This window comes from Lingula anatina, chromosome 4, assembly GCF_051362555.1.
Source record: "Lingula anatina isolate TDL-2025a chromosome 4, LinAna3.0, whole genome shotgun sequence".
NCBI classification, from domain to species: domain Eukaryota; kingdom Metazoa; phylum Brachiopoda; class Lingulata; order Lingulida; family Lingulidae; genus Lingula; species Lingula anatina.
In genome coordinates this window covers 7,348,984-7,360,395 of record NC_141770.1, presented here as the reverse complement: position 1 = coordinate 7,360,395, position 11,412 = coordinate 7,348,984, and the positions used below count along the sequence as shown (strand labels likewise).

Genomic DNA, 11,412 nt, shown 5'->3' with positions numbered 1-11,412 from the left:
CGAGAGATAATAACAGTCGCGTTTAACAAAAGATAGTAAGACGTACCCCCTCCTCTTTAACTGATGTCTTACACTGTTAATATTGACCGCACTTTCATATATTATGTAATACACTGTCAGACTTTCCCCTGTTGCACGTTGGCGTTGGATTGTACTTGTGCCTCTGTCAATGCACCTCATTTAGTTTAAATATTTTTACCGCACAAACCTTTGTGGTTTAGAGTTATTAGTTTAGTAGTAGGAATAGGATGCTTGGACAAAAAGCTTCTAGTCAACCCGCTTAGACCTAGGGTGTGATGCTGTTTTCATCCGAGGAAACACCTACACTGAATCCTCTACCTGAAGTCCCTAGCTGAAACAAAAAATGCCCCTTGAACCGGTCCATTTTTAAAGCGTCGAATCATTTTTGATATCATTGAGCGTCTTTAAACGAAAGCTTTTAAGTGACAAAAACAGAACCGTGTGGTGATTATTTATTAAAGCGTAGGCTTATTCGTCATGATCTATTTTGTAAACAATACAGGTACTTGCCTAGATTTTACTTGGATTGATCATCATCACTGTTTCGCTACTCGCCTATAATGCGTGCTGAACGACAGACAACTTATAAATATTATCTGTGTTACTGTGTATATGACCACGTTAAGTTAAAATAGAACGGTGTCGGTGATTTAATCCATCCAACATATTTATATTTCTCCTTTTAAAACCAGTGTTAGGTTAACATCAAGTCAAAGCAAGCCTTGCAGATTGATTTTGTTTAAATTTTCGTAAATTAAGTAAAGCTAAGTAAAGCCTGTTTCTAGTTCATCCACGCTATAAAACTGCATAAAGGATAACAAGTCTCTGTAGCCAATTAACTTTCACAATGTCCTGTGCTTTAGAGTCCCATGTTATACAATAAAATGAGTATGGCCTGAGAGAAATATAAATATGAGGCCGTGTATGAAGATATTTCAAATAATAAAAATCAAGAATTTAAACATGTTCGGTACATGCACATCACTTAATAAGTCATTTCACAAAAATGGCATCTAATTTTTCAGATAAACCTCCACTTTTATCGATCTCAACGCCTTGTCTGATGTTTACATGTAGGCGGTATACTCCAATATTAATTGCGAACAATATCAACAGCGACTCGAGATCGTTGCCTGTCTTTCACACTTTTACACAAACTCATGAAGAGTTAATAAAAGGATTCGCGTTGCGACATCTATCTCTTTCTTTCGGACAAGCAAATTAAGGGCTGACCCGATGTAAGCTTTCATAACTAATTTCTCTTTGACTGTACAGGGGTATATTGTAATTACCCCACTTGGTCGCCTCCATTGTCTTGTAACAGTGACAAAGAATGTGTTTTCACACGCTAGTTTACATAACTCCTTTACCTTGTGTCTTTATCAAGGTTATAATCAGTTTGAATAAGTTGTCTTGCCTCACTTAAAAAGGGAGTTGTTCTTCACACTGGTTGTTGCCTAACTTATGCTAACCTACTTTGTACAATTATGGTTTTAATACATCGCCAAAATTATGACACTAGCGAACATTGTGTATCAAACGTTTTGATACGATTAAATAAATGTGCAGGAAGGATTACGGAATGAGTTACTATTTACCCCCCCCCCCCCCCACGTGCCCCCAAAAAATGCTCTTTTGATTTCGAAATGAATTTGTTTTTAACGCAAAGAAGTCCAAAACCCCTTTCACGACTCGGTCATTGTACAGCATGTTGTAATCGATATTTAAAAAAGTTAATTTTTGTACCCCGCCTTTCAGTGTTTATTGTGGTGCTTGCTTTCGTCGGGGACACTGCCTGTTGAGGTTACAATTACGTCGCTAGCCTATCTCCATAGGTTACTGGAATATATCTAAGTACACGTAAAGCTTTGTAAAGTCTCTTTTGTCACACATCATAGTTATTGAATTTTGTCTTGAATGAAAAAATACCCTCAAATTATCGTTTTGTGCTTAAACATTTTATAACTTGGACCGAAGTTTGATATACAGTGTACTGTAGCTACAATGGCATTCCTCAAGTTGGGTCTGCTGGGGGAGGGGGGCATTTAAATGGTAAACGAAGAAGTCCACCTGTAAACAGCAGGGGTTTAAATGATCGCTATCTCGGTTCCTTTTTCTTTGACAGCATCATAGAAAATGTTAAGGGAGAAAGTCACACATACCCACGGCGTTGTTTTGTCTTCAGCATTTCCTCCTTCTTGCTTACTGCAATTATTATCGTCAATTAATGAAACCGAGAAAGCAATTAAATGATGGCACATTGAATATAATCACTAGGTGCATTTCGCTGAGTGTTTACAAGATCTAACGAAACATTTTATTTCAAAATAAATTTATATGTGATTTTACCTCTGTCGTGTGTGTTATTTCAAACAAAACGATTTCCTGAAAGACCAACTTAAAAATGTATGTCTATTCAGCAAAATAATGTAATTAAATACAACTATGAGTAATGTATTTAAACTACGGCCGTATATGCGATGGCCATGTGGGATTATAATTGCATACCTTGATGCAAAACAGTCTATCGTTTCTTCCACCACGAGTCCCTTTAATTAATGAATTATATTACTCTTTACCCTTTTTATTTGACACTGTCTCCGTTTCTCTCCCCTTTTCCTTTCTCTTGTAAGAAGGAGGGCAAATAATTAAGCATTCGAAATATGCATCACCAATCTTCAGAAAAGAATAAGTGAATGAACCATTGGGCTGGCCCACAACGTCCGACACAGCAGAATAAATTAAGTAACAGCTTTCACAGATTTAACTGCATTTAGCTGTATAGCGTCACTATACACATAATCCGCTGCACGCGCGAAGCTGTTGAACAAAAGGATAGTTCTCTATGGAAGACCTTTTGTTTACATAAGTACTCTAAGGGGGCGTGCCTACCCAGGCGACAAGAGGATAAGGCTAGTCACTATATTCCGTCAAAATCGTTTAGCGACCCTATCATTATCACACTCCCTCTATTGTATTTTCTGACGTTATAATTGTATCTAATCTTCTTACGTTAGATGGAATAAATGCACACATACATAATCTTATGACTGTATGTAACATTTGTGCTGTAATGATAGGCAATAATCCAGAAGACCAGGAGAAACATGAATAACTTAAACAATTAATATCACTTTACTACTACGTGAACTTAGGCATTTTGTTGGGGAATTGGTTACTACTGCAAATCTGCTGCAAAAACATTGCTAAAATGATCAGCATGTTTCTGTCTACTTCACTTCTTCTATGTGAACTTAGTCATTTTGTTGGCGGATAAGTTGCTACTTCAAATTGGCTGCAAAAATGATCAGCACGTTTCCATCTATTTCACTTCTTTGATGTGGACTTAGTCAAGTCTTAGTATGTTGATGAACAGCTTTTTGTTTTCCGATGACTCCTTATCATTTTCTCATGCTCATCATTCAATTTTGTCTTACCAGCCTCGGAGACTTTCCAATAATGAACAGAATTGGCCTATGCAAATCATTTAAATACTGTTGTCCCTTTGAAGGAAACCGGTAAAAGCCTTGTAAAAATGATTGTACCAAATAACAGATGATGGCAATAATATGATATTATCCAGGTACTTATATATTCTCCATATTGACATCAAGCTGCTTTCTAACGTCAATCATGCAGAAAAGTAAAAAGAATACTTTGCCAACTAAGGTTAGCACTACTATTTATTGTATAAATCCCAGTTAGTTTACATGTACTTATACCTGGATATGCTCACAAATGGAGTTTTTCAACAAGTGAAAAACGTGCTCATAATACTTAGTACAAAATACGCTAACAAAGTGAATAAAAAAACGTATGGTAGCTGTTATTGTGAAACAAGGCAGCAAATAACTATGCACAAAAGAGGCTACTGTCAATTCTGATGCAAAAGTACATTATGTTAAACTGCAAATTGAACATCAAATTTTAATTATGCTCAAAAGGTAATACCAATGTAAGTAAAATGTGTAACAAGCATAAGGCTTCAGGCCCATGGGAGTTCAAGTTCACACTTTGAAAATGTATAACTTTCAGAAAAAGAAGCCAATGAGAATGCTTTTCCAACTCGGCCTGCATTTTAGTCCTGTATTTTTTTTTTTTCTTTTTTTTTTTTTTTTTTTTTTTGAAAGTTTGGCAATCATAAGTAACATGATTTTCCCAGAATGGTCATTATGGCAGCAGTACCCAAATTTGGGTTTACTTCTATTCTGATACAATATTACATAATGGTTAGCAGCATAATGACCGTCAATTTTTAATAATAAAGTATATGTATCACGGATTTTCAGAAAATATGACTAGAATGGGTCTTTAAGCCCGTGGAACTTCAAAGTCACACCCTGAAAATGCCAATATGTGAAAAATTTAATTTTCACAAAGAACTGTTTAACTGGCAGTAAGACAGTGATTGCGAAAGAGATTGAAAACTTACCAGACATGTGGGCTGGAGCAAATTAAAATTTGTCAGCCCACACCTTTTTTTACCAGCCCACAATAAAATGTAATAAGACGCAATAGACTACATAAAGCTTCAAGTTTAAACATCCTTTATTTCAAGTTTTTAATTATGCTCAACAGGTAATACTAATGTAAGTAAAATGTGTAAAAAGTTCACACTTTGAAAATGTATAACTTCCAGAAAAAGAAGCCAATTAGACTGCTTTTCCAACTCAGGCTGCATTTTAGTCCTGTATTTCTATTTTGATAGTTTGGCAATCATAAATAACATGGTTTTCCCATAATGGTCATCATGGCAGCAGCACCCAAAATTGTGTTTTCTTCTTTTTTAATGCAATATTACATAATGCTTAACATCTGTGTCTGTACATAATATTTAAATCAATCGTGCTGGAAAGGTTGCCAAAATGTCATCAGGTGTCTCTTGCAAAACGATAGAGAAAATCAAGATTCTGTTGTTCAATGTCCATGTCATCTGCATCACTGTCAGTGTAATATCTATCATAAAAGTCATTAACTTTGTCTGCCACATTTTCCACGTCACTTTCACTTCCAGAGTTAAGGTCTTCCATTGATTCTGCAATTTCTGCTCCCTCCAACTCAGCATTGTCACTCTTGCTACGACAGTATTTTATCTTCCTTCCTGAAGACTGAAAAGTAAAAAGGGAAAACTTCAAATGGGAGCACATATTCATAAAACTAAAAAGTTATGGTTAATATTATCACTTTACACATATAATTGTCACCTTTAATCAATTATTAACAGGTCCAAAAATTACATACTAGCCAGCTCTCCAATACTGGTGTTGGGTTAAATGCATCTACAGGTGATGATTCCAGTTTCACCATCATTAAACTGTCCATTGTGGATGACTTCAATCTACACCTTCTGTTGGTCTTTATTAATTTCATCTGAGAAAAAGTGGTTTCGCATCTCACTGAAGTAGGAGGCAGAGATTGCAAAAGCTCTATCAACAGGAGGCAGGAAAAGTCTTCTCCATATTCACACATAATTTGTGGCCAAGATGTACTAGAATGCAAACTGTCACCATACCTGTGAAACAAGAAAAAAACATACACATTATTCCCCTAACACTTCATTATGAAATATCTCTGATCACTATAAAAAATTAATAAATTAAAATAATCTTTAAGTTAACACTATAAACAGAAACCAAATTACCAATGAAATGCACATGGCTTGTCTTTTATCTATAGTAATAAGAATGTATTGCCAATATGTGGTAAAACATTTTTGATAGCAACTACATTATGGAATCTTAATTTTAAATATTCCTTGAAACAAACCATTAAGATTGCTTTGTGTCATGATAGCACAGCCAAAACAAACAAATAAAAAAAAAAAAAAAACGTAGAGCAATATACCTTTTGTACAGTACCCGCTTCAGAACCTGCCACTCCTGCAAGACTACTTTCTCATCCACATCCATACCAGCTCCTACAAGTGCATTGGGGAAACGTCTGAGCACAGTTTGGACTTCTTCAGTGCCAAATTCTGAAAACAGCAAAATAATAATAATAAATAAATATAAATAAAATGATGCTCTCCGAAAAACTGCAGGATTACTACAGTCAGAATTGGAAAACAAAAATGTTTCACTCAGCTAAATTATTTGTTTATATATTCTTACTATCTTAAATAACTTAAGACAAAACCTAGTGATTGAAAAGGATTTAATAATTTGCCAAACGTGGACCTGTGCATATCTGTATAAATTAAATCTTGTTCTACAAATGTTGTAAATAAAATGCAAGCTTCAATTCTTGTACATAAAATTTAAGTGAAGTAATATAACCGGCACAAGAACATACCTTCAATCTCTTTGATGTTTCCATTTGGAGGCCATCTTCTGAGGTTACATATAGCAGTTGCTTTAACAACATTCATTTCAGAATCATTAAAGCCAAACCGGGTTTCAATGCTCTCAATCAGCCCATCAATAAGAGATTCCTTATAGCGTAGTTGTGGTTCTCTGCCCTTCAAGGTAACCCCTTTGAATTTACCATCAGTCAACAATTCACAATAATCCCTAAAAGTAAAAAAGTAAATAAAATGGGATTAAATTAATCATATCCAACTGTTTTTTTTTTTTTTTTATGTTCTGATGTACAAAAATAAATAACATTACTTTTTCATCAAAAATATAAATGCATATTAGAACTTGGAGAAATGTATAATTTGCAATTTCCAAATAAAACAATAAATATGTGAACAAAAGATAAAACACAGTTAAATTGATATTCAAGAAAATCAAAATAAGGTGATACCTGGACTTGAACTTAAGAAGGTTTTCAACTGTGACCTCATACCATACCATGGCATCGGCCAATGTGACCTCATCGCTTTGTAATTTCAGTGAAAGCCTCATCAATGGATCTAATAAATCCTGGAAAAATTATATAATTTGACTTGACTAAAAAAAATCTTAACATACTGCAGAGTATTAAATTTTGTAAAGGTCAATGTTTTGGGTTAAGTTACTTTCACCATATTGTGTTATGAGCCATAAGTGTTTACTTTTAAAATATATCACTATGAAAGCTGCCAGTGACATACCTGTAACACCAACATAAATACGGTAATTCTCCAATCTATACGAACGCCGCAATAATTACGAACGAAACGTTTTTTCTCTGAATCTGAATTTTTTGTCTCCGTTCTGTACGAACGATCGCTAAACTCACCTTTGGCACAATTTAAATTTTCCGAACGCAAGAAAGTGTGCCCAATTGAAACTCGCCCCATGATTCGTCAAAGCGAGTTTTCAGACCACCGTTCCAAACAAAGGAACTGCCACTTGACAGGAGAGATTGTTATCATGTATTTGTGCTGTTTTTGAATGAGACGATAAAAGGACTCAACCTGCCCGCCGGCAGCTGCAGGCCAGTTTTAAAACCCTATTGTTATTTAGAAATTATTGAAAGCATCAGTACACATAAATTACTTACTGTTTATTATCATTTTTTAACTTCTGCCGGCTGACTGGATCATCAACATCCACCATCGGTGTTTCACCGATAACTGGTTTCCAGTAAAATCTATAAACGTGAAACCCACGCAGAACAGAAGAGTATGAGAAATCCATAGTCAATGATCGAGTTTTTCTTTGTTTTTGGTAGTCATTAGGAAATTAAATTTTTTAAGAGGAGTTCTGTCTTGTATTGTATTTATTTTTCTAATTTGAGTTGTGATAAAGTTCATGCTTTTTTGTTTGTTTGTTTTTCCTTGTTAAAGACCTTGTCTCATGAACAACTATTAGGTAAACCTTACTGATATTGGTGATTGTGAAAAATAAAGGTGCCGTATGACTTTATACAAATTTACCTGCAGTTTTCTGTATTTTTTCTAATTAAGTTTACATTGATTGCGTGCAAATTAATATGCTGTAAAAGACTTTCATAAATAGACGTGAATTGAGCTGATGTTATTTTTCATATCAAGTATAATCTCTATTAACGTCAGTGATATCAACTGTGAGGAGTTTCAAGTATTTTGTGTTGGCGGAAGAAATTTATGTAGGCCTAATTTGGGGGGGGGGGGGTGACACTATTAATATTGCAGATTTTCTATATGTGAAATCATATTAAAAGTAAATACGCATTAAATAAAATATGCAACTGGATACGCAAATATTCTTGTCTGTTTTTGACAGAAGTTGGGAAAAACGATGTTGTCCTGTCTTGGTAAAACATAACAGGGAAAAACGATGTTGTCTTGTGTTGGGAGAAATGTACCTCTTTAGTATGAAGAAATTGTTTCTTAACTTGAATTCCCGACTTTTGTTTAGTTTGTTTTAATTCATTGCAATATCGCAAGAATAATTTGTTTGTGCTAAAAGCTGATCACAGTGATTTAATCTGAAAGTAATGCTTACACTTAGCAATGTAGGTAAGTGGAGATAATTTCCGGTACAGCCGTATTCCATTCGTATTTCAATGGATACGAACGCGTGGCAATTTTTAGCAGACTGAATTTCAAGCCTTACGAACAAAATGATTATCTTCCAAAAATAATTAATTTTAATCGTTCGTATAGATTGGAGAATTACCGTAAGACAATCTCTTTCTGCAGCAATATCTTGACAAGTCCTTCAGCCTTTGCATTCTCATGGCTGGCATTGCTCAGGTGAAGTTCATAAGCTGGAAAGTTGTGCAGAATATTATCCACCCCCCTGCTAACATGACAGATCCACCTCGTCCCTGTTACTTTGGGAGGCAGTGTGCCCTGGAATGGTAACTTCCCTTGAGTAAATATGCAAAATTAAATAAAAATAAAAATAAATTAAAAAAAAAACTGCTGACCAATTAAAAATAATCCAGAAAAATTGAGAGAAGAAAATTATTATTACAAGTGTAGAAATTTCTGGAAATGATGAAAAGGTACATGCAATAGTGTAAAATATCCACAAATACCTGGATCTTCAAAGTATCCCATGCTCTCTGCAGGCCCTTCTTGTTCTTGTGGGATTTCTTGTAGAAGTAATGAAGTCCTATCATCACTGTCATCACTCTATCGTAGAGCTTTTTACAATGAACTTTTGTCACATCCTTCATGGCCAACTCCAACCTGTGGCACAGGCAGTGCACTGTCACAAGCTCTGGGTTATCACTCTGAAGACGAGATGCCAAACCAGACTTACTGCCTAACATGTTACTGGCCCCGTCACATCCCATTCCTACCATTTTACCTAGATAAAGATTAATAACAAATTAATAAAATTTATATCATCCAAGAATCTGTACACTGCAGAATCTTGAGCGTATACATGTATGTGACACCTAGACAAAAAAATAATACCGCAGCACCTGGATATTAAAAATTATTTACAAATGTTGAAAACATGAATTCGAACTAGGTATTCATTTCACTCAGAGTATTTTTGTTCACTTTATTTGGATTCTCAGCGTTACTATCATATACATATTAAATTAATTTTAATATTTACCTTTGAATATTTCACTGTCAATCTGACTATTTATGAAAACATGATTTACATGGTCATACAGATCTGCAGCGCATGTGCTCTTTGGTGAATCTATGGACAGAAACTTCATACTGGGAACTCCATTTTTGGTAAACCTTATATATATTGTCTCTTGTTCATCTCCTGAATGAAAAATTAAAACTCCAGTTACATTTGAGTGAACTTATAAAGACGAAGTTTATAATATATACTATTTCACAGAAATAAAAAATTCATGCAAAACATCTAATAATAAGGTATCCAGGATATTCAGACATGGATTTACCTGTCAAATCACTACTGCCATCCATAATGAAACTGAAAAAAGGAGCCTCTTTCACACTCTGGACAATTCTGCTTTTCTCCTGAGCAGCAATGGCCTCGATGAACCCGAGAGCGGCCCTGTTGTTCTTGTATGTGTTTGCAGTGTCCAGGCCTTTGGCTCTATCCAAGACGACAAGTGAAGTAAAATCCGTCAGCGGACGATTCATTTTAGCAATATAATGGGCGTTCCGGACCTTGAAGCAGTAAATAAGGAAAAAAATGAAAAAATAAAAAAGTGAAACGTCAAGTTTAAATGTAAAGTTCTATGAAATAAATTGAGAACTTTCAATGACTTAACCACTAAACTACTTCACAAGACAGTATTAATCTCTACAAACATTATTTGTCTCCCTTACCATGCTTTCTAAACGACTTCGTTCTGCCGACTTCAGGGCTAGGAGAGCCTTGCCTGCCGTACTTCCTGCGACTGCCGCGGAACTCGCAGGCTCTCTGTTTGACAGTGTAGCAAGCGCTGAAATATGTGACTTGCTGACTTCGTGGTCCTTGAGGGCACTCGTTTTAAAGTTTTTGCACCCAGATATAAATGAGTTTTGCAATGTTCCCGCGCCATAAAACTTTGCACATTTAGTGCATATCATGGCGTCCTCGTCGTCATCATAATACACCCAAGGATGCAGTAATTTCCATTTTGGGTTAAAACTCCGTTTCCGTGTTTTATCATACTCTTGAAAAAAAGATTTTCTGCTAATGTTAGTGGTATTTGGGCTTTTTTTTTCACTATTTTTCTCTACAATACCGAGCCACGAGGTGATCTTCGACGTGGACATGGCGCCGGCGAAGGTACTTGCGGTCACATGACCACATGGTTTCATACTCTCCAAGCAGCATTCGCTTTATTAACAACAGCGAGGATCTTCTGCCTGGAGAGAGAGTAACTTTCGTTTGCCGCGTGATCGATAAAGAAACGTCAATTACTGTTGTACTACCCAATCAGATAAAAACCACACCCACTAAATCTTATGGACAGGCTGGCATGTATTTGATACAAAATATCTAGTGCGTGCACAGAGCTTAACGATAAATTCAGATGAGGCGAGTTGAAGAGGCGAGTTTTCCCTGTTAAGAAATTAGACTTTAGTCCGTCGGACATGTGGGCCGATGAGTTTTAAGGATGTACCAGCCCACAGAATTTTTGCCGGCATATGGCCGTGGTCCGACGGCTTTCGCAATCACTGCTATGTCATCACCATAATACAATTTGGCCTATATAAATATTCTGTATTCTTTTTTTTATGCAGAACTACCTAATATCATGCAAGGTGGTACATAACATCTGTGCTGTAATGATAGGCAGTAATCCAGGAGAAACATGAATAACTTAAACAATTAATATCACTTTACTACTACGTGAACTTAGGCATTTTGTTGGGGAATTGGTTACTACTGCAAATCTGCTGCAAAAACATTTTTAAAAAAATGATCAGCGTGTTTCTGTCTATTCACTTCTACATGAACTAAATCATTTTGTTGGGGGACAGATTGCTACTTCAAATCAGCTACAAAAATAATCATCACATTTCCATCTATTTCACTTCTACGACGTGGACTTAGTCTCTTGGTGAACAGCTTTTTTGAACGCTTTTTTGTTTTCCAATGGCTCCTA

At 35.6% G+C, this 11,412-nt stretch overlaps 2 protein-coding genes across 2 annotated transcripts; both read right to left on the bottom strand.

Moving 5' to 3' along the window:
- Positions 1-4,551: 4,551 nt before the first annotated feature.
- On the bottom strand, positions 4,552-7,038 carry LOC147762197 (uncharacterized). The gene is made up of 5 exons (XM_087011572.1): positions 6,769-7,038; positions 6,313-6,530; positions 5,866-5,995; positions 5,263-5,533; positions 4,552-5,129 (listed from the first exon to the last, which is right to left on the bottom strand). The coding sequence occupies exons 1-5, from the start codon at positions 6,867-6,869 to the stop codon at positions 4,893-4,895; spliced, it is 957 nt and encodes a 318-aa protein (XP_086867698.1). The 5' UTR covers positions 6,870-7,038; the 3' UTR covers positions 4,552-4,892.
- Positions 7,039-8,545: 1,507 nt separating this feature from the next.
- LOC112042492 (zinc finger protein 862-like) lies at positions 8,546-10,818 on the bottom strand. The gene is made up of 5 exons (XM_087010524.1): positions 10,145-10,818; positions 9,751-9,982; positions 9,447-9,608; positions 8,914-9,188; positions 8,546-8,725 (listed from the first exon to the last, which is right to left on the bottom strand). Exons 1-5 carry the CDS (start codon positions 10,619-10,621, stop codon positions 8,546-8,548), a joined length of 1,326 nt encoding a protein of 441 aa, XP_086866650.1. The 5' UTR covers positions 10,622-10,818.
- Positions 10,819-11,412: the final 594 nt, after the last annotated feature.